Source organism: Psittacula echo (genome assembly GCF_963264785.1).
Source record: "Psittacula echo genome assembly, chromosome: 5".
Lineage (NCBI taxonomy): Eukaryota > Metazoa > Chordata > Aves > Psittaciformes > Psittacidae > Psittacula > Psittacula echo.
In genome coordinates, this window is record NC_137739.1 from 83,434,199 (window position 1) to 83,457,673 (window position 23,475).

General features: G+C 51.9%; 1 protein-coding gene and 1 pseudogene across 2 annotated transcripts in view; one reads left to right on the forward strand and one right to left on the reverse strand.

Moving 5' to 3' along the window:
* Positions 1-13,360, forward strand: part of LOC308221335 (transmembrane protein 263 pseudogene) — a 198,734-nt pseudogene extending 185,374 nt beyond the window's left edge. Inside the window, exon 3 of the transcript in view lies at positions 13,086-13,360. The product of the transcript in view is annotated as a transmembrane protein 263 pseudogene (transcript). The remainder of the gene's footprint in view (positions 1-13,085) is intronic.
* Positions 13,361-19,750: 6,390 nt separating this feature from the next.
* CHST1 (carbohydrate sulfotransferase 1) lies at positions 19,751-21,010 on the reverse strand (the record flags this gene model as incomplete). The annotated part of the gene is made up of 1 exon (XM_080619456.1): positions 19,751-21,010. One exon carries the CDS (start codon positions 21,008-21,010, stop codon positions 19,751-19,753), a length of 1,260 nt encoding a protein of 419 aa, XP_080475582.1.
* Between the last annotated feature and the right edge of the window lie 2,465 nt (positions 21,011-23,475).

Below are 23,475 nucleotides of genomic sequence, written 5' to 3' on the forward strand. Positions count from 1 at the left end.
TTCTTAAGCAGGGATCTGGAAGGTGCAGATTGGAAGCCATGTGTCTTTTAGTCCATTTCAGAAACAGGGCTCAGCATTTAGGAGTGGGAAGCTCTGCTGAGGTTGGTGATATATCAGTGGGTTTCCCAAGTTGAAGGTGTCTGAGGGCTGAAGTGATGCTCTTTGGTCATTCTGACTGACTGGTGAACAGGGCTGCAAACGTCCTGCTGCCACAGCTTTCACTTGAGCAGACGTGTGCTTGTGCACAGCAGGCATGAAATGTGTGTGCAGGGTCTCTTTGGCCATTTGGGCTGTGCTGTAGCGTTGCGGGACGGTTAAGATTTCTCTGCCTGGAATTTCTTAATACGGAGTTGGTTTGTTGCTAGGGAAGGAAGTCCAGAAAAGCACCATTAAGAGGTAGGAGAGTATTTAAATAGATAGAATTTTCATTTGTGCTTTCTAAAATAAAACCCAGTTTCTGACTACTGAGCCCATTAAGAATCCCTGCTGGGGACACAACGTGCACAGGGGTTCTCCAGGCCATGACAAGACATTTTCCTTTGGTGGAGAGCTTGTTGGGACTGGAAGATAGCTTGATGGGATTTCTGATGTGGAATCAGCCTCTGATTAGATTCACGTCGCTCCAGTCATTCCCTGTATGCATCTGATTGAAAACAAAGGGAGGAAAATAAAGGTGCAAATGAGTTTCTGTAATGGTTGCACTAGCCAAACTGGTGTGGCATGTTGGGATCTGGAGTTTTTGGAGGTTTTATCCTATTGAGAATGAGAGGAGCATGTGCATGCATGTGCACCACAAGCTGAACTGGGCACTCTGACGTGAAAGCTGGGAAGACACCTGACACACTGCATCTCTGTACCGTGGTACTTGAAAGCATCCTTGGATACTCCCCCGTTTTTAAAGGAATCAAGTGTTCTGTTCCAATGCTCCTTCCCATGTGTATGGAACTGCAAAGGAAAATTTAAGGGGAACCTGTGGAGGAGGGAAATACTGCCCTTCATTTCCCAATAGCAAAAGGATGATAGCATTGCCAGGCTGGGCTACATCACAGCATCAAGACAGTAAATGTTGCCTTACCGTGGAGATCTGAAAGGCTGCTGTAGGTGTGCAGCTGAATTTTATCCACTGAGCCCTGTGCTCTGACAGCAGAGCCTGGCTTTGCTTGGCTTTGATTCAGAACAGGTAGGTACCAGAGAAGGGCAGTGATCCCAGAGGGGTCTGAGGTTCTCCAGGCTTTCAGCCTGTCACAGCACATTGCTATCCCAGTCAGGCATATAGGAGGATTTTCAGCAGTTGGTAAAGTGAATGAGAGCAGAAGTATTAGGAGTATTTCTGACACTGGTCTTACATGGCACCCCTGCTAGGAACTGGGTTCACCAGGCTGAAGTCTTTGAGTTAAGGAAGGTCCTGCTGAAACTGGTGGGAGGTTGTTCGATGTCCCCCCTCCCGGTGCCACAGAGATGCACTGCAGGCTAAAAGCTAGAAGCAGAGCAGGGAGGAAATCAGACTCTGCTTGCATGCACTCCGATTCCAGTACTTCATAGTCAGCCAGTCTTCTCCCTGCAGCAACAGGGGATACCCCAAACCAGAGTCAAGACTGACTCAGGAGAAAACCAAGAGGTGATAGGGGCTCCTCTCTAAAGCCTGTTTATCACTGCTTGGCAAGCTTAGATAGACCTCCTAAGAGAGGCTGCGTGTGTAAGGCTGAGATGGTGGCTGTGCCAAGGAGGTGGGCAGGAGTCTTTCTTATTCCAGATATTCCTCCAACTATATGAAGCATTCTCCTCAAAGGGAGGCCTAGGTATCCCAACCCAGCCCTTGGATCCATGGCAGTCCTGCTGCAGCATTGAAAAAGAAATCCAAATCAGCTGCAGCACCAGGCAGAGCCCTTCAGTAACCCCTGGGAAGCCAAGTGAGGGTGGGATCCCTGCTGTGCCGTATTGAAATCTGCCCTGGAAAGAGCAAGAACATGAATATGGAAGGAAGCAAAGGGAACTGTCACACTTGTGGCTTCACATTCCTAAGCAGCATTTCTTTGTCTGTGCAGCGCACAGGAGAAGGTTTGATGTCCCCTTGGACAGTGTTAGCGCTACCTCCAGTTTATGCATTCCAGGCTGAGATTCCCAGGTGGCGGGCTCCCTGGGAGCACAACAGGTAGGACCAGATGGCTCATTTTGAAGTGACAGAGGCAATGGGACACATGAGAGGTTTGGGCATAGAGCTGGGGTTTGACTTTTGCACTGGAATAGATCTAATGGTCTGAGACAGGGATGGGCCCTGTCCTTTCCTGTTAACCTGGCTGTGGGAAGGGATGCTCTGCCTGGTCATCCCAAAGGCTGCGTACCTTCTCACTCCTGACTGCAGCACTCTCCCTTTGACAGATGAGGTGGGGAACAAGTTTTTGGGACTATGCCATTGAACACCTACCACCAGCAGAATAACAAAGGCTTATCCTGCCCGTTGCTGGCATGCAGAAGCGTGAGCAGGCAAGCATATTCCTTCCTCCCCAGTAAATCCCCAGCTCAGCTGCTTCTGTAGCACACAGCTTCTGGCTTAACTGCCTTGTTATCATTTGGATGGACAGATTTCTGGAGAGCCTCTGGGCTGAATGGGTCATTTCTCTGACTTAAAAAATCTTCATTCAGACCTTAGGTCAATTAAAGTTTGTGGCTTTGGTTTTTGAGCCATGATCCATGTTTTTCTTCAGTTCCTCACGTACCTTGAAGAGAGGTGGGGAGCACATAATGAGAATAAATGGGGGATTTCTCCCTGGTGCCAGCCATCCTGCTGGAAAGCATCAGCGTCCATTGCACAGCTGCTCCAGGAATGGGAAGAGGAAATGCCTGAACCTGGGTTTTCCCCTGTTAGCAAGGCAGGATATGTTCCCAAACTTTACTGGGAGTATTTTTGGACAAGTTCTCGGATATCTCAGCTGTAAACTGCATGAGTGACAGTCACGTGTTTCCATAAGGCTGACAGATTAAGCCTTTAATAATAAGGTGCAGGGTACACAAAGTATTCACGGTGGTTGATGAACGATCAGACTTCTGATGTCTGATCCTAGCAGCTTGAAGCACCTTGCTGCTGTTTCAGTGTGACTCCCTTTCACTGCTGTGCCCCTTCTCAAAGTGCTGCTGGGACCAAACTTTAGGGAATCCTTGATAAATTATGAGCAATGTTGTCATGGGAAAGACTTTTAGGCTCATTGGACAGAGGAGGCTTAGCTCAGTCTGCCTTTGTTTGAAATCCATTGGGTAGCATTAGAGCATGGAAGAAAAGTCATTTCTTACATAAGCTTAGATTATGTTATTTACTCTCCATTGTTTGTAGGGGCCTCATGGAACCATGAAAATGACCTTTATTTCTCTGTGGATTTTGTCCTTTTACCCTTAACAAATATTGATTTTTTTTTTCTTTTCCTGTGTCTTTATCAGAGCTGAATTAACAAGGCTGTTTAACAAGAGCCTCTGATTCATTTGGGGTCTTTTTGTGCCAGGTATGTCACAAGCAGCTGAAAGCAGCTCAGTGAAGAATGTGCAACCACTGGTACAGAATTGACAGGGGAGGTGATGTGCCCTGACAAGAGCTGAGCTAGCATGGGTCAAAGAGCAGGCTTAAAAAGATGATCCCTTCAGCCTGGGCATAAATACTAGGAAGAGTTGTTTGTAAGGAATCAGATCTCATGTCTGAAAGCTCCTCAGACCATTAAAGCTTGAGGCCACTGAAAGTCATTGAATGTCCTGGATTATTCTGGTTCCACCGGCAGATCCCCAAGTGAGAGCAAGAACTCATATTCGCAGCAAGAGGTGATTCCTGTCCTTGTGATCCAGAATCTCAGTGTTGGGGTGATGAGACTCCAACTAGAAAAAGAGCCATTGGTGCAGCTTTATGGGCTCCTTCTTGCCAGGCTTTTAAGCAAACCTCTTGACTGGTCAAGAGCTCATAGGTAGAGCAGAGAGTGGAAATTGAAGGCAGACAGGGACATAAAGTTCTGACAGACTAAGTCTGATGGCCACTTGCAATGCTTATAACACAAGTGATAGGGAAGGGATAGCCCAACTGATAGCTGTCCTTCACTGTTCATACTTACCAGAATGAACCATTGCAGTTTCTTGGCAATAGTAGGGAGGAAGCAGCCACCGTGTGCAGTTCTCTGGGGCAGACTGAAATCTCATGCCTTTTGGGGTCATCTCTCCACTCTGTCAGTGGCCTTGAGACACCCTGTAGGGTTTTTAGTGACCTCTCTGGCCAGTAGCAAAAGCTTGACCTTCTGCATATACTCCACATTGAGAAAAAGAGATGTCATGATGGAGATGGAAGTGGTACGTTCAGATTTCTTGCTGTCTGAATGGGCAAGGCCACTTGTAGCTTTGCTCTAGGACTCTCCTGTGGGCTCATCTTCCTTACAACCCATACAGCATGGTGGGAGATGACATTTGCTTCAAATGAGACAAGGGTCTCCTTAAACCAGCTGTTGAACAAGCCTATAGAAAGGGTGAGTCCTCATCCTTAAGCCCTCATGATCTGTGTCAGAGGATGGCAGATTTACAAGGGCTTTGTCCCAGTGAGCACTTCTTTCTCGCTGAGAGGTTAAGTATGCCGGTCGGAGCTGGGAGATTGTCTCTAAGAGGCACCATGAGGCCAATTAGTTAGTGCTCATTAGTTTCCGTGCTGCAAAGGGTGGACTCCTGCCGTTCCCGACTTGCTGGCCTTGGTATACCTGGGCCTAGCTCCTGGGCAGTCACCATGGCTGAAACAGGCCAGTGAGGTGGAGAGGAAGCAGAGGAAATGTAGCTGCTACACAACAGGTCATTAATAATGCTGAGAGCAGAGCTGGGTCTCCAGGTTCCTACCTGATCTGTGTCCTTTCTAGCAGACAATGCTGTCTGTCCTGCAACTCACTTGTATTTTCCTAGAGTAGAAGCAGCATTACCTCTGGGCTGTGGGCCATCCTGGCTTTCAGCATCATTAGAGATTAAGTCTGTGCCATCAGAGTAGCTGAAGTCTTGTAAACTTAGAGGAGAAATAAGGAATTAAGAATCCAAAGGGTTCCAGGGTATCCTGGTTATAGGAAACTCAGCTATAGAAGAAAAAAAGAGGTGTTTCTGGATCAAGAAGAGAGATGCGTTCTGCAGGAGGGCAAAGCAAAGGAGCTACCCCATCTCAGGGCAGATCTTCGCTCTGGTATTGCAAGTACTTGAGAAGCAAGAGGACAAGTTTATATTCCTCTTCCAATTAATACCTCTTCTTGCAAAGTGAAACAGTCCAACAGCACGAGTGAAAATGGCATTCAGCTGCTGCTTGGGCCATTTAGTGGGTATGTATGAGGCTGGGGAGTGCCCTTGGGCTGACTCAAGGCTGGTCGGCTGCTTTAACCAGTTGGTTATTAGGTGCTCTGGAGCCAATCTCCCTGAATCCTCTTTTCAGTGGAAGTTTCAACAATACCACCATGTCTTTACAAACAGTTCTGTTCTGGTGACACGATGCTTCCCAGCAGAAAGAGTTGGAAAACTCCCAGCCAACTCTAAGCCTCACACTTGGAGTCAAAGCTTTGCCTGCTTCTCCCCGAAGGCTTAGCTGAGGAAAACAAACCACTCCATATCACTGTTCGTTTACCCTCCTGAACCCTGTCTCTCAGTGCTTCAAGGTAGATGCTTCAGCAGTTAATACTGCTCCTGGGGCATGTGCAAGGAGCAATTAAAGCTTGTTGTGCCAGTGAAGGGCCCTGGGGTGAGCTGGGCTGTGGAGACAGCTGCCCTGTTTTGCTGCGTGCAGCAGCTTCCCGAACAATCCTGATGCAGAGGGAGACAAGTGCATCTTGCTGATTGCAGAGTTAAAGCTTAAAGCTGCAGGGCTAAACTCAACGTGGCATTTCTAGGATTTTTGCTGGTCTTGGGTTTGTAGCATTCAGAACCTGGGGAGAGCAGGGCTGGGGAGGGCAGAGCTGCTGAGCCTGCGAAGCCATTCCCAACCAGCTGCAGCACGGCATTGATGGCAGGAGAGAAGCATGAGTGCTCAGACACACACTCTGTAGTGCACTGTGTAATGCTTTGCCTGTGACACTGCAGGACCTAGATCATTGATGCTAAAATGACAGAAGGGACACGAATGGCAGTTCTGTCATCTCAGCTATAAATGCTGTGGCCCACAAGGATCAGCAAAGCAGGTCAAAGAAGGTGATCTTCCCCCTCTCCTACTTCCGAGTGAGGCCACATCTGGAGCACTGTGTTCAGTTCTGGGTCCTCAGTACAAGAAGGACAAGGAGCTGCTGGAGAGGGTCCAGTGGAGGCCACAAGGATGATCAGGGGTCTGGAGCATCTCTCTTATGAGGAGAAGCTGCAAGAGCCAGGCCTGTTTAGTCTGGAGAAGAGCCGACTGAGATGGGATCTCATTAATGCAGATCAGTATCTCAAAAGTCGGTGCCAGGAGGATGGTGCCAGACTCTTTTCAGTGGTGCCCAGCAACAGGACAAGGAGCAGTGGCCATAAACTAAACCACAAGCAGTTTCACCTCAACATGAGGAAGGACATCTTTACATTGAGCGTGGTAGAGCACTGGAACAGGCTGCCCAGGGGGGCTGTGGAGTCTCCTCCTCCGGAGACATTCAAAACCTGCCTGGATGTGTTCCTGTGTAACCTGCTGCAGGTGGCCCTGCCTTGGCAGTTGGACCAGATGATCTCCAGAGGTCCCTTACAGCCCTAATGATCCTGAACTTCTACAGCTGCAGGCAGGAGGCTTGGAAGAAGGCGGTTTTGGCCATTCCATGGAGGAGAGTCCTGCTAGGTGATGTGCAGCTAGATGCTGTGTGTGCCCAGCAGTCACTGGGCTCTGGTGCTAGGAGTGTAGAGCCCAAATGGCAAGTCTCAGGACAAGTTTATCTACAGGATAAACTTGTGTAGATAAACTCGTGTAGCTCCACAATACACACAATAGCAGGCTGGCGTGCATGGGGAGGGGGCAAGTGTTTCTCTTGCCTTTGTGACTTGTCTGGAAACTGGAAACCTGTCCAGAGATAAATTGGAAGTTGTCATTGGCATCTCTACTGAGAATGTCAAGAGGAATCTGTCAGCGCCAGTCATGACAATACAAACACAATTTCCTCGTTTAAAGCACCGCACCAACTGTACCTAATTAACCTTCATGACAGTGCAGCAATACAAGGAAATAGGGATCATTAACTTCAGCTTTGCTTTACAGAAGGGGAAGAGAAGCAGCAGCGCCAGCCCGATGTGTTTCAAATTAAAGTAGGCTTGGAAAAATCACAAGGTTAAAAATAACAATAATCCCATTTGGGGTTCTCAGTGCCTTAAGAGTGCACTCGAATCAAGCTTTCAGGTTTTTCTCCAAGAAACATCAGGACTGGAAACTTCTCTCCTGTCCACGCTTTGTTTGTGACTCAACAACCAAGGCTTTTAGAAGATCACACATTCTCAGTCGCAGCGATGCAGAGGTTATAAAGGTCAGAGCGATTTGCGCAGTGGTGCTTAAACATGAGCTGGGCAAGGCTGGGAGCAGATCTGTGTGAGTAGCTGACCCTCCACCCCTGCCTTGTTTCTCCAGAACACATTTTTCGAGGTGGGTGAACCTGCCTAAATCCACCAGTGGTCACTTAATGGCTGCCAGAGGTGTAATTCAGGCTCGAACCGGTGACCTCATCCCTTCCTCTCACGTCTGCAGTGGGCCAGACTGATGACCTTGACTATTTACATTCTGGTCTCTGAGCCAGCCCAGCTCCTTCGCCAGGGGCCCAGAAGGGATGGAAGTATCCTAAAGATGCAGAACCAGTGACACTGACACTGGTTTAGGGCTGTTTTAGTAAGTTAGGAGGAAGAAGCAACTTGCACAAGTCCTTTTTAAAGAAGAGTTTTCCCTCCCTCTCGTATCACATGCAAGCAGAGGCCAAGGGGAAGAATAATGCCAGTGCTATTTGAACCGGGCCCCGGCGCAGACTGTTGTTTTGTCTCACCATATAAATACAGTGCAAAGCCCTGAGGAGTCACCACAGCAGCTTTGAGATGCTGTCAGGATCAGATGAGAAGACCTGGGTCTGTCTGGAGCCCCAGCAGGCAGGATCCCTGCTCTGGACAGAAGCCAGCAGGGACTGCAGAGGGCTGGAGGAGGAGAGCCTGTTGTGTGGGGTGCTGACCCCAGCCCAGATCGCTGGCACTCATACAAGAGTGTGTTTTATCCATCAATTTTTCTTCTGCTCTAAGCTGACTGTTGCAGTTTAACCCCGGCCAGCAGCTAAGTACCCCACAGCCACTCACTCCCCCTAGCTCCCGGTGGGATGGGGAGGGAATCAGGAATCAGTTGTCAGTTATCTCCTTGAGATAAGAACAGTTTAATAATGGAAATAAAGCATTAATAACAATAATAATAGTAATAATGAGGAGAGAGAGAGGAAGGAATAAAACCCAAGGAACAAAACAAGAGTTACAGTATAAAATTGTTCACCACCCCTGATTGATACCCAAGCACAAATCAGTGGCTCCCAGCCACCTCCCCCTAGTTTATACACTGGGCATGATGTGCTGTGGTATGAAATATCCCTTTGGCTAGTTTGGGTCAGGTGTCCTGTCTCTGCTCCCTCCTGACTTCTTGTGCTCCTCCTCACTGGCACAGCATGAGAGACTGAGAAGTCTTTGACTTAGAGTAAGTACCACTAAGCAACAGCTAAACATCATTGTGTTATCAACATTATTCTCATCCTAAATCCAGAACACAGCACTGTGCTGGCTACTAAGAAGAAAATTGGTTCTATCCCAGCCAAAACTAGGACACTGACAGTGGGTGAAGTGAAGCTGAAGGGACCCTTGAAAAGGCCAGGTCATGGATGGAAAGGAAAAAGGGCTTGGCAGATGGTGAAGAGTTCTTGAGCAGCATGGGCTGCGGCTGGCTTCAGGGTACAGAATTGTTCCCCTGCTCAGGCTGTGTGTCTGTCTCTCTGATTAGTTTGTGTATTTCATCTCTGCTGTCTGTCTCACCCTTAATCTGGGCTCCTCTGTGCCAACAAAATGCTTAGCTCACTCCATTGTCTGAGAGACTAATTTGCAGTGTAAATCTGATGCTTATCTTACATGACAGCTTACTGTGGGGTTTATTGCAGTCCTGAAGACAAGCTAACCAGGGATGGCTAGAAAGCCTTCGACACATCATCTGGAGTATAGAACAAATCCAGCCTATTTCAGCTTGCTGCCAGGTTAGGATGAACAAGGGGTTACAGGGTGTTTAGGCTCACAAGGGGTTTCTCTCTCTCTTAACATTATTCAGACCTGAGTTTGTTTGGGGTTTTTATGGCACAGCTTCTGTTCTGAGCTGGAGCTGCTGGGATGCTTCTGGAACAGACTCACAGCCCCCTGGGGCCAGCTCCTGCATCCCTCCTCCCTGCTGCCTGTGGGGTTTTCAGGACCACGGGAGTAGCTCAGATCCGGTGCAGGCAGTGTGCGAGCACCAGTGCTCCAGTGCACTGCGGCTTCATTGTCTCTGCCTGGCTTAATCAGAAAGAACCTTTGTCCTTGTCATTCTTCATTAGTATTTCCTGACACTTTCTCCAATATGTTTTAGCTCCTTGCTGGCAGAGGAACGTGCCCCTCAATTGCGTCTGCAGTTGCCTCCTTCTAGGTGGTCCCTGGGCTATCCACCTGCAGGCATTCATCATGGAAGAGATTTTCACACTACTGGTGTTCAGGTAACCAGGCAGCTCCAAAGGCCTAAATCCTCTTACAGAGGTAGATACCTCTACCTGGAAACCCCCCTTTGATATCTCCACCCACTGCCATTTCCATACAGGTAGCCTCAGGTGCAGGTGTACCTGGAGAGAGACAGAAAGGTTACTGCTGCTTTGATATAGCTCTTGGTTCTGCAGCTGAGCACACCGCTAGTTGTTTAATGCCCAGAGCGTCTGCATTGCAGGTCCTCTGGGATGCAAAGGATCCTGCTTCGCCTGAGAGGGGAATGGAAAAACAAGACCTGCCATCCTGGGAGGCTGGTGTTTGTTCTAAGGACCAGTCTGATTTTCACTGAGCCCTGCTCTACAGTTGAATGGGTTTCTGGATGCCTCTGTTCTTCCCACCCTCGGTCTCAAAACAGAACACAAAATGCTGTATTGGATAAGCTGTGTGCAGCAGTTGGAAGGCTGGCAACTGAACTGGAAATGGAGCCAAGAGGTCTCAGGAGCACTGAGGGAAAGGAGAAAAAGAAATACCCAGTGAAATTGTTGAGGAATAGGCAAGCAATACATTGTGTACTGGGTAGAAATGTAGCTGCCTAGGCTGCACCAGAAACTCTGTATGACAAAAATACCCATGAAAAGATCGTGACACCACCTGATTCAGGGTCATGCCTTGTCTAGGTTAGGCTACTGTATGCAGCTTCCTCTAAAGAAGCCCCCCTCTTTCCTGGCTAGCAACAGAGTCAGAGGAATCATAGAACGGTGTGGGTTGGAAGGGACCTTAAAGCTCATCCAGTTCCAACCCCCGGCCACGGGCAGGGACACCTTCCACTAGAGCAGGGTGCTCCAAGCCCCTGTGTCCAACCTGGCCTTGAGCACTGCCAGGGATGGGGCAGCCACAGCTTCTCTGGGCACCCTGTGCCAGCGCCTCAGCACCTTTGTAGTGAAGATTTTCTTCCTAAGATCTAATCTAAATCTCCCCTGTTTCAGGTTAAAACCACTCCCCCTTGTCCTGTCCCTACATGCCCTTGTAAAAAGCCCCTCTCCAGATTTCCTATAGGCCCCCTTTAGGTATTAGAAGACTCTTATAAGAGTCTCCCTGGAGCCTTCTCTTCTCCAGGCTGAACAACCCCAACTCCCCCAGCCTGTCTCTATAGCAGAGGTGCTCCAGCCCTCAGAGCATCTTTGTGGCCTCTTCTGGTCTCACTCCATCACATCCATGTCCCTCTTGTGTTGGGGGATCCAGGTCTGAAACAAATCACCTTACTTAAACCTCTCTAGTAAGTGCCTGGAAGTTAGGAGGTTGAATCTGAAGACATCTTCATTTGTCTCCTAAGATGCCTGGAAAATCCTCCTTTCCGACAGATAACACGGTGCAGTCTGAGAGCCCCTGGTGTGAGTAGCTGGCCTCCTGTCTGCCCAGCGCTTGTAGCACAGGCAGCAGCTCTGGCAAGGTCAGGTTGTCCCTCCAGCCATGTGCATCCAGCACCCCAGGGCAGCTGGTGCTTCCAAGGATAAAATCCATGCCCTGCTGCTGCTGCTGAGTGTTTTCTGTCAGACTTATGTTTGGTTTGTTTAACAAAAAGGAACAAAAAAGCAAGAAAAAAGCTTGTTTTCCAGCAGCACTTAGAGACCCTACTGTGTTGTGTGACACACGGACAACGGGAAGATAGTCTCTGAGCCGAAGGATTCAGAGCATAGCTTGGCAGAAGTACACAGACTAACAGATGTGGTGAAGGCACGGCGTGAGATGGGTTAGTAACAGTAAGAGGAAGATGTTTGCTTAGACTGACTAGGTCTGACATCTCCATCAGCCAGGGTGTGTAGTGTGCGAAGGCCCTGCAACTAGATGAGCAGTTGGGCCAGCCTCCCGGCACTCCCAAGGTCTCTGCTTGCTGGCAAAGCAAATCCACTGCCGACATCAGTGTTGGCTCTAATCTGTTTGGAAATGGCAGTGGGTGGATATATCAAAGGGGGGGTTCCAGGTAGAGTTTTCTGCTGCCTGGAGTATTATTAACACTCAAGGAAGGAAGCTGCTGATGGGCTGGATAAGCAAAGGGCTTTCTTCACGGGGAGCTTTAGAAAGGGGATGAGGGGAGCTGAGAGTGTGGTGGAAAGGCTGGGATCTCTGCTACCTGCCATTGCCCGTGCAGTGCAGCCTGGCTCCTTCCTTGGGGTGCTGCTCTGAGGCAGTGGCTGGTGGTGGCAGGGTCCCTGTCCTGGGCTCTCTGCAGGGGCATGACTGTTCCATTGCTTTATGCAGGCTTTCAGAAAGCCATTTCCATTCCTGTCATTTCCTCACTTGTCAGGAAATGGGTTGCGCGTTTAGCAGGGGGCTAAAGCCCTCTTGCTGCATCAGCACTGTGCAGCTCCTCTTCTGAGTAGGTAACGGGCTAGAAGGGCTGCTGCTGCTGCTCCAGGGATCCTGTATTCCCAGCTGGTGCTTGCTTTCCTCCTGCCAGGATTGCTTTGTTGTGGTTTTGCAATTATTAGTAACTCATCTCGTGTGCAGCGCTGGCGGTGAATCAGGACTCAGAGAATCCAGAATATCTCTCCCCACGAAAAGAGCAGCTCTTCCTTTGCTGCCTGCATGCAAAGGCAGAGGACTGTGTGGAGGCCAGCGAGAGAGCTGTCAGGTTTGAATCCCCTGCGCAGCAGCTCAGAGCCAGCCCTTCCCCAAGAAGTGGTGAGCTGTGAACGTTGTGTCTGCAGTGCTGTGGGGTGGTGCGGTGGCAGCTTGGTGGGTATGTCATGCTGGCCTTGATCCAGTTGGCACAGGTAAACCAGCAGTGACATGGTGTAGCAACTTTAAGCACTGTCTTAACACTATTAAATACGTAGCTGAGATCTCCAGAGGGCTTGTACAACCTGAGGTGACGCTTGTGTCACTGTATCTTTACTGCAGTGTGCTATCTGTGCTAGCTCAATTACAGTTCTCACAGATAGGTCTGCGCTGTGCCTTAGTCCCTCATCTGACATTAGCACAGACCTGTCTCCAAACAGATGCTTCTGAGGACCTGCAGGCCATGCAAACATCAGATGTTGCTGTCTGCAATTTGTGCCTCCTGTACTGGTGTTCATCTTTGATTTACTGGTGTTGGCCAGCACACAAGGGAGGGGGATTACATCTCTTGTTAGTGAGACTTGATTTGCATTGCAGCACTGAGGCTTGCGCGTTTGGGGCTGTAACTGAGCCACCTTCTTCCCTTCTGCTCCCGCTCCCTACCTTCCCAAAGTCCTCTCCTGCCATGCTGTAGCTTGGGATCACCTTGGTTCCTCCTTCAGGTACTGAGGCATCAGGAGCTGCAAGGCACTGCACACACACGGTGGACAGCCCTCGTGGGCTGGAAGCGGTGTCCAGGGAGCAGGTCTCTGGTATGAACGCTACTGACTTCCCCTTTCCCTGTCTCCCTGCAGATGCCAGCAAGGACCACCCGCAGCAGCAGGCAGGGGTGATCTGGAGAGTGACAGGTGGCCTGTTCAGTATCACCCGGGGAGCCGTGGGCGCCACGCTGGGAGGTGTTGCCTGGGTGGGCAGCAAGAGCCTGGAGCTCACCAAGACAGCCGTGACCAGCGTCCCCGCCGCTGGCGTCGGACTGGTGAAGGGCAGCGTCTCGGCGGTGACCGGCGGCGTCGGAGCGGTCGCCAGCAAAGTCCCTTTCACCGCAAAGAAGAAGGACAAGGCTGACTAATCCCCATCGCGGGTCCCTGCGGGAAGATCGACCTGCCCATACTGTCCCCCTGCACAGCACCTCTTTGAGTTGGAACCAGCCGCTTCAGGGAGGGTCAAGCACCCGAGCAGACTCCGGCTGCAGCCTGCTCAGCGCCGCCTGCCTGGCTCAGAGCTCACAGAGCTGCTGTCAATGCCTTTCACTCCCGTCACCTACTGGGAACCATCTTTACTCCGAGGGCTTTAAAGGCGCCGTTGTCTCTGTCTTGCAGTTTCCTTCCTCCCTCCTTGTTCTTGTAAGCACAGAGGGGTGGGAGAGGGTGTCAGGCTCCATCTGCCTGGAGATGGGGGAAGTAACAGAGGAGGGGGAGGAACTGTGCCTGGCTTGAAGTGTGGGCTGTGTAGTCACATTCAGCTTCAGCTGGGAGGACATCCTCTGAAACACCCCTTCCCTTGGCTCTTGGGGCATGTGCTTTTGGGATCTGCTTGGCAGAGAACCATAGAAGAAAGTTCCATTGACATAAAGGAGAGATACTGTGAAGAGGGGGAAACTTCCCTCCTGCCCTGCAGCTCTTACCTTTTCTTTGCAGGGCCCATCCCACAAGCTGCACCCAGTCACTTACTCCCTGGCTGAATTGCACCCTTCAGAGAAGGAACCCTCAAGCTCAGCAGAGCAGCTCCAGGGATCATGACTCACAGGAGTATGATATGTCCCAGACCATCAACTTCTGCATAGATTTTGTTGGTGAGAGGCAGTAGGTGAAAGCTGCTGTACGTTCCCACTGGGGAAGGAGCTGACAGTGGCATCTGCCAGGCCCCTGTGATGTTGCAGCGCAGGTAGTGATGCTCCACAGAGCTACCAACTGGGCCTTTGCGTTTGACCCTTGAAGTCCTTGCAGTATCTCCACCTGCAACAGGGGCATTTGGGCTCTAGGCCACACTCTCCCTCCACAGACATCGCTAGGAACCACAAGCAGGCATGTTCCCAACCACCACCCAAATTCTGCTGCAGCGAGGGATGGGAGGCTGAGAGCGTTGCTCTCCCCATCACTCAGCACCCCGGGAGCGGTGGCCTGGGTTTGAGAGGCCACCATGGTTTTGAGAGGCACCATGTTGGAGGATGCTCCAGCAGCATCCAGCCTGCACAGGACACCAGCAGCTCCTCCACACGCTGCTCCTGGGGCTCCAGCCTGGCTCCTCTAAATGACCATGTTGCACTAAATACCCCACCAACTCATAGTGCCACAGAAACCCAGATGCCTGCATCCCTCGGTGGGTCACAGCCATCCTCAGCTGGGCCTGTGATGCTCATCACACACACGTGCACACACACATTCACTCGCTCCAAGGTCCCCTGTAATTCTCGGGATAAGGAAAGCCACAGGCTCCACCATTAACTCCCCTCCTGGCTTTGGCAGGTGATGAGCCTAGGTGTTAGGTGTTGGATGCACAGGTGAGTGAAGTGCTGTATTTTATATATATGCATCTGTGTTAATGCGTGTGTCAGTCCACAGGCATCTCTTCAGCCAGGGAAACGAAACAAAGGGGTTTCCATTGTCATCTTAGGCACTTCCATACAGGTTTTCTATAGGGTCCTGGTCAAAATAGAAGGCATATTTTAGAGGATGTTTTCCCCTCTGCTGCCTAAGAGCGTAGTTTATTGAAACCAAAGGAATGTGAAGCATCCCCTTGCCCCTGTCTGTGCGGTTTGTTTACTTTCTGCCCTGTCTGCTGGATATTGAAGCCAACTTCCTTGATTTTCATTTCCCGTTGGAGGTCATTGCGCTTCCTGGCTGCTCTCTTGTGCTTAGGACTCGGACATCAGGGAATATTTAAGTACACTGCCCCCCCCACACCATTTTTGCTGAGTGTTCTTGGCCTTGTGAAGCAGTTTTCATTCTGACCTTTATTAAATCCACATTTGGGGCCTGACGTAAGTCACTGTGTCCTGTGCTGGTGTTAGTTTCTCTCCATACCCTTTGCTGGGTAGTCCCTGCTGTTAGCAGTGGAAAGAAGTTGCTGATCTCCACAGTGTGTGACTCTTGCTAGCGTGAGCATGGTTTAACCTACATCTTTGTTTCTGAAGAGGAAACAGCATTTGCCATGTGCGTGCATTTCCTCGCTTTGTCTCTTTTGTTCTGGTGAAGGCCAGGTCAACCCAGACGTGTCGGGTTTGTCTCTGAAGGCAGCAGCCTCACAGAAAGATCTGGCCTTGATGTGTGCCTGCACTTTGTGGGATGCTCGTGGCAGCAGGCAAGGCCAGAAGAAGCCTTGTCTGTGCTTCCTTTGTCTCGAACGCCCTGCAGACCAGGAGCACGGTTTGCTGTGTTTGCGTCCCTGCTCGCTGCTCCTCCTGAGCACATCTCATTTCTTATTCCAGATCACAGGCTGCTCCTGAAGCGAGCTCTAACCCCAGAGCTAAAAGCTGCTTGTGTGTAACTAGCTGTGCTGTCACCAACCCTCTTAGAGAGACAGTTCCTTACCCATTAGGACAGAAGGCAGTCTTCTTCCTGACTGCCTCTCCCAGGCCTTGGATACAAGATAGTATCTGAGGGGCTTTACTTCACCAGCCACCCCTGGGCGGGTGATGAGAAGCTCATAAAACCATAGAATGATTTGAGTTGGAAAGGACCTTAAGCTCATCCAGTTCCAACCCCCTGCTATGGGCAGGAACACCTTCCACTAAAGCAGGTTGCTCCAAGCCCCATCCAGCCTGGCCTTGAATGCTCATGCTTTTGGATAACCAGTATCTCACACAGGCTCTTGTTGGGGGAGGCAATACATCCTTCCAGAGCTGTTGTCTGCAGGCACTGTGTGTGCAGAACAGGCATGGTAAATGGGATAAAAGTGCATTAAGGAAGGCCATAGGGGTCCTGAGGGTTTCCCATCTTTTTGTATCAGAGCTCTCCACTTGTCTGGAACTAAAGGCAGTTAATACGAGGAGGATCGCCAGTTTTCAGGTGAGAGTGAGATGAGGAGGGACTGGTGACAGGAGGAGGTGAGGAGTGGGAGAGCAAGAAAAGGTGGAGGGGAGGGAATTTGTTTCTTAGGACAGGATCTGCATCAGAGGATGAACACAGCAGAGTTTGTCCTAGGGAAGAGTACAGAAAGGGAAGTGGGGTTTGGGGAGGAGGGGTCTGCTCCATGCCCAGCTGGTGCCCTGCTTCCATAGTAGTGTTGATTGCTAGGGGTTCCATTTGGATAGATCAGTGTGCCCAACGGATGGTCCAAGTGCCAGATCAGCTCCCTCCTCACCACTCCAGATCTCCCCCAGGCTTTTGTCATGATCATCCCATGGTGGGGCTGGCTCTTCCCCCTGGTGGAGGTGGGATGTGGCCCTACCCTCAGCCCTGTGTCCTGCCACAGCCGGACATTCCCCATGCCCAAGGATCATGGCCTGGATGAGAGGAGAGCCCACAGGCACATCCTTTCCTCCCTGTACTCATCTTGTTATTATTCACTTTCTTTTTAATCCCTCCCTTCCCTTTCTGTCCTGCCCCTGGATGGAGCTCTCCAAAGCTCTCACCCAGACCCTCGTTACACATCCTCACTCGGGTTGGCTGGGAGAGCAGAGCTGCATCTGTCCCCTGCAGCTCCCTTGACTGGGAGAGAAGTACACGTCTTCCACCCCTCTCCATCCCCGTGTGCTGTGTGTGTGGAAAATCTTAACCCACTTCATTTCCTCTGGGTTCCCCTTTTGGCTCTCGTCCCTGTGGGTGGGTCATTTCTGTGTCTCCATTGCAAACCCATCCTTGTGAAAACAACAGCGTGAGTGGGAACGTGGAGGTGGCTACAGAGCTGCTGGGACAGATGCCAGAGCCCAGCTCTGCTTCTCTGGGAGCCGAGAAGCCCTTTGGCAACCCAGATCCATCACGGCAGCCACGCAGTCCTGTGCACGGCGCTCGGCTCCGGAGAACACTCATGTTCTCTATCATTTCATCGTCTGTAATTGGTTTCCTACTGAATTTGTTTGCTTGGTTTGTTTTACAGTGTGTTCCTGGGAATATTCTGCATCTCTGTATTTTAATTACAGTAAAATTTGAGGATAAAAACCTTGTATATGCTGGCTCTTGTTTCCAGTGGGGGAGGAATGAGGAGAGGAAGCGCAGTGAAGGAAGATGTTAGAGATTCCTTGGGAAATCAGATCTCCCCCGGAGGGCTCTACATGAGGCAGTAAGCAAGGCTGAACCTTCATCCCTGCTTAAACTAGGACATGGCTTTCAACCGGGATTCAAAAGCCATTTTGCTGCAGGCGTATTTCCGGATTGGAATGGTAAGAGCCGTTTGGATAAGACTTCTAAACTCTATTTCTTGTGTTGGTTTAAAGACCAGTGCGTGACAGGACTTTTGGGCTGGGGACAGCTGATGCAGTGGGATGACAGCCAACGATGGGCAATTCCGCCTCTACATCCTCTGTTCCCTCATGCAGAGCCACTTCTCCCTGCTGAAGAAATGAGGAAAAGCTCCTTTCCCCCGCAGCAGCCTGCCCTTTCTGCAGGGGAAGGATGTCAAACCCTCCCCAGAGCCAGACCCTCTGCATTGGCTCAGTGGGTGGTGTGTGGAAGGCACAGCACCAGACAGGGTGTCCCTTTGCCTGGGTGGGGGCCAGGAGCCAACAGCGCAGCATTTGTGAAGTGCTGACGAAAGGATTAATTTAGTAACTAATAACGGGGCAATCAAGCCGTTATTTGGTTGGTGTTTCGCTGCCAGCTGCTTGGTAAGAGCTCTTGAGGCTGGCTGCAGTCACTTCTGCTGCCTGCCCTACTCATCCTCACTCTCAGACACAGCCAGGGGCTTGGAGACACAGATGGGGAAGTGCCCATCCTGCAGCACATCCATGCTGTCACCCTGTTCCTCCTCACAGGGATGGAGCTGCCTGTGTCACCTTGCAGACAGCAGGGATGAATTACAGATGCTCCAGCTGCCAGCCCTGAGGAGAGGCCTCAGATACATCACCCCTGCTCACCTCTTCTGCAGCCCAGCTGGAGCACATTGCTATGTTAAGCCAGGCTGAAAAACACCACTAACAAGCTGCCCCTCCAGAGGTCTTTAAAGGGGGAAAAGGATGCTGGAAAATCACCTGAGCTGCCTCATGCAGACAGGGTGCCAGCAGCACCCAGCCTCACCATCTCTCAAGAGCTCAGGCTGGAAGCTGGTGGGCAGCAGACCTCAGAAGAGGCCTCTGGAGAGGAGATCTGCCCAGGTAGGGGGCCTGTGGGTGGCTCAAACAGGGTCCAGTGCACACAGATGTGTGCAGATGTGACCAGCCACGGCTGCATCCCTCCATGGGTCCCTGCCCGTCTCCAGGAGGAACAGAGCCAGGAGACTGCTGGGGTGTTGCTGTCCTCTGTGCCCTGGGGACTGGCACTGATGGCTCCCCATCTGCTTGTGGCCTGTGCCTTCAGGGCTGGGTTGTTTGGAGGACTCTGTCCCAGCTGGGTCAGAGGAGCGGGTGAGCTATTCCAGCAGGCAGGGATCAAACGGACCACATCAGTAAATAACCACAGGGTCTCACTTTCAACTTAACTACTTGCCCATCGATGCACTTGGGATGCAGGCATGCATGTGCCCAAGGAGGTGATGGAAGCTGGGGGCTGTGGTGTCCTCTCCCACCCCAGCCTCACAGCAGCTGGGCACACCAGGAGATGCTGCTCTTTGCCTGTTGGTGCATCCACCCCAGTTGAGTCAACTTTCAGTTGAAGTTCACCCCCAGGGTCAGTTTTATTGCACTTTTTATTTACAGAAAACACAGAAATAAAGCATTAAATGTGTTGGGCTTTTACCAAACCACCCAATCACTTGGGTTTTTCCCTTTTTTTGTTTTCCTTTTGTGATTTTTTTTGGCACGAAGAACTATCACAGGTGTTACCAAACCACCACGTACGAGCAGCTGACCCACTGCCCAGCCCAGTAACAGGACTTAAACAGATATTATCGCACTGAGATCAAAACCAAGGAGGTTGTTGCACGTTCAGCTTCCAGTCTAACCTGCTCATTGGGGGGCGAGGGGAGTTATTCTGGAGGGGATGACACCATTCATAAATTATAGTTATATTTACCTCTTACATTGTAAAAGTAAACAGTGCAAAAGTACAGTACCCCAGGTACCCTTCGGTTTGGAAAGCTTGAAGGTTGCTTTATACGCCTTGTGTGTTTTGTAAACATTATAACCCATCCACAGTTCTATAGCTCTTGCTTGGAGAGACCCGACTCCTCTTGCGTCCCAAACGTATTATTGAGGGGCAGCAATCGCTTCCCTCGGACTCAGCTGCTGAGATTCCTGCTCAAGGTTTAGTGCAAATTTTGGAGAGGAGAAAAGAGAGAAAGAGGGGAAGGGGGGAACCGAAACGAACAAAAATAAGGCAACAGTTAGAAAGAGTCCGTATCAAAACCGGGCCCCCCTGGGGCTGCCTTAGGAGAAGGGCAGGAAGTCTCTCTCCTCCACCAGGCTGATGGAGAGGTTCTTCAGCTCCTCCTCGGAGGCAGCGGTTCGGTAGCCGAGCTGCGCCAGCACGTGCTGGCAGGCGTGCTGCGTGAACGCCACGATCTCGTAGGACAGCCGGAACCGCCACTTCTCCGCCGTCGCCGCCGAGTTGCGCACGGTCCCGTACTTGTGTTTGGAGGAGGACCTGTCCCCTCGGGTGTTGTTCTGTATCCAGCGCTCCACGTTGCTGTCCATAGGGATGCCCAGGAAATCGTAGATCTCCTCGGTCTTTTTCATAGGGTTCCTAGCCAGGTCTTCGTACCGCACCAGCATGTACTTGCCCTTGAGCCACGGGGGCCGGTTGAGGCCGGTGGACACAGAGTTCCAGAAGTCCTCGCACACCGTGGTGAGCTGCGTCACGTCCAGGTTGTACGGCTTCCTGCCGGTGCCGTCCCAGATCCTCCACAGCCGGTACGTGTCCCGGAAGGTCTCGCTCCGGGATGCCAGGATGCCGCGGGGATCCCGCACCAATTGGATAACCTTCAGGTTGAGCCGCGGGTCCTCCACCAGCGCCCGGAGATCGCTGACCTCGGGCACCCGCACGGTTTTGATGGCCACGTGCCCGTGCTCTCTGCAGGACTCGGTGGCCAGCGTCAGGTTCAAGGTCCCGCACTTCTTCACGCAGTCTCCTTCCTCGAGGTGGAGATCGATGGCACCCAGGGACTCGCAGACGGGCGGCGAGCACAGGGCCTTGCTGGCTCCCCTGCGGAAGAGGCGGTCGGTGGTGTGGTTGACAGGCTGGGGTTTGATGTAGTTCTCCAGGAAGTAGAGGTCGCAGTCGTACAAGCTCCTCAGCAGGTCTCGGCTGGCCCCCAGCATCACCCGCCTGTCCGTCGTGCTCTTGCTCTGGGTCAGCTTTGGGATCAGGGTGTACTGGACGTGGTAGAGGGGCTCAAATAAATAGAAGACATCGAAGTGCTGGTTAAAGAGCTGCCCAACGAAGGAGGAGCCACTGCGGGTGGTGGCGAGGATGAGGACGTGCGTCTTCCTGGACAGGTTATAGGAGAATGTGGGGCTCTCGTCACACAGCCGCTCGGCCGCATCAGTGTCCTGGCTCAGGCTGCAGTTCACGGGGTTGGGGATGGGGCAGCTGTGGAAGGACTTGGCCGTGAAGGTCCGGATTGCCGTGTATTGGATCGCAATGGATGCCAAGGCTAGTAGGAGGACAGCCTTCCAGGAACATTGCATGGCTGGTCACCTTCATGGAGCTTCTTCACAGGTCGTTTTGGTGTCTGCAACCCAACAGAGAAGTCACGGGTTGAGCAAGGAAAGACAAGGAGGACCCAAGTATCCTACTGGTGGGGATATCAACAAACAAACCCTCCTCCCAATGCATGTACATCAGCCATTACCATCCCTGTGACCCAAGCAGGCAGATGTTAGAGCCTGGTGGCCATGCAGTCTCTGTGCCTCCATCCAGCTGAAAACCCTCCTCCCCAGCTGCCTTGTGAGTCACTTGTCACCCCTTCAGCCAGTGCCTTCAATAACCAGCACAGGAGCCATGGCAAGGAAAGGGAAGGGGATGGTGCCCAGCACTGTCTGGAGAGGCTTGTCTCCATCCAGAAAGTCCAGCTGGCAGGACAAGGCATGGCCCTTCCATGGCCAACAACGTCCTGCTTCAGAAAGGGGTGATGGCTCTCCTAGAGCTGCAAACCTCTTTGCTTAAGGTCCACCAGCCAGGCCAGCTCAATCTGCCAGCCTCTGGGGATGAGGAGCACACAGAGCTGTGTCCTACCTGACAGCCCAATGTGCCTCCAGTACTATGGTACCGGTCAAATCCTGCTCAGCTCTGGGATTCAGGGGAAAGCAATACTGCAAAGGAAGAAGCACAAGAAACCGCATCCAAGCATCCTCAATTGGAAACAGTGCAGCGGCAGGAGACCTTGGCACTGGAGATGGGTGCAGCTTCAGTGGTGCTAAACCCTGCCTTGCTGCTGCCCATGTGTGGGCAAGGGTGGGGGAATCTGAGTGTGATGCTTGGATGGGTGCTCAGGGGTGGCTCAGTGAGGAGCACCCACCATGCCTGGGGAGCTACGGCATTGCTGTGGTGGTGCCTCGACATCTCCCCCCATTCACTGCCCAAATAACACTCACAGACTGCCCTGTGGCTCTCCAAAGAACAGGACTTCACGTGATATTGCTCCCCAAGGCCAGTGGGGCTGGAAGGGCAGGAAATGGCATCCTAGAAACCAAGGGGTCAGACCCAACTATCTCCCCTTCCCGCCCAGCACAGCCCTTCCTTCCCACAGCATCATCGCCACCATTCTTTGCCTTCCCCACTCCTCTCATGCTCTCTGTGCGTCCCCCAGCCAGCATCCAACTGAAACAGGGGAAGTGCAGGTTAGATACAAGGAAGAAATTCTTCCCTGTGAGGGTGCTGAGGCACTGGCACAGGGTGCCCAGAGAAGCTGTGGCTGCCCCATCCCTGGCAGTGCTCAAGGCCAGATTGGACGGGGCTTGGAGCAACCTGCTCTAGTGGAAGGTGTCCCTGGCCGTGGCAGGGGGTTGGAGCTGAATGAGCTTTCAGGTCCTTTCCAACCCAAACCATTCTATGGTTCTATCCCAATATTCTCCTCCTCCCTGGAGACACCCTGTCCCACAGTGAGTGATGCCAGGAGAGCTGCTCAGCCCTGCAGGTGAGTCAAAAACCTTCCTTTTATTTCTTTTCAGTTATGATTTTTATTATTTCCCAGCAGCTTGGTGCAGGCAGGAGGCTGCAGGAGCCACCAGCTCCAGAGCCTTCTTGCTGGGAGTGGGGTTTAGAGCAGGACACCAGCATGTGGGCTCCAGCACAACTGCTGCAGGAAACCCCTGCCACCCATCACTGTCTGTACACCAAGAGCCATGCCTTAGACCTGTGACAATGCTTTGAACAAGGGTTGCTTTGTCCCAGGCTGCTGCCTGCCAGGGATGTGGCATCCGGTTGCAGATGCTCGGTATTGCTGCTCCTGGTTTGGGGTTGCCCACCCTGCAGAGGGCAGACCTGGCCCCAGTGTCCACACGGGCTATTCTTTCCCTTGAATCAAGTGTTCTTCCAGGCCTTCTAAGCCAGAGCAGGACAGGAGGGTCCCTGCTGGCATCTCCTGGCCCAGGTGGCTCCTGTACGCTACCAAGGTGGGAGCTGCAGTGGGAACGCTTTCCTGCTCTCTAGTGCTGGCCAGCCACACTGCATCCTTCACACAGCCTCGGCTGTGCTGCTGATGGATGCTGGAGCAGATGCGACTTGGATTGTCCCAGGATGAGGTGAAACCTGCTGCCAGCAAAAGGTAACCAGAGCCCCGGTGACTCCACATCCCAATTCCTGCTGGATCACTGGATGAGAGAGTTTCAGCCTTTCCCCCAGCCCAGACCCACTCCCCTTTGCAATGCGGAAGAAACAGGGCACTGATTCACCTCCTTGGCAGAGCAGGTACAAAACTACAGCCCAGCTTCAGCCTCACCCTTCGCCTGTGCCCTGCCTGTCTGCGCTGCAGCCGGGGAGGGTCTGGGGAGGTGGCTTCCTGATGTCTCATCTGTGGCCTTTAGACCCAGCCAGAGCCAGCCCTCAGCCCCTGGCCCGCTCTCCTGCCTCCTCCCATCACTGCCTGTCCCCAAGGGGCTGCAATTCCCCCTCAGTCCAGCCCTGGGCTCGAGAGGCAGTGGTGATGGTGCTC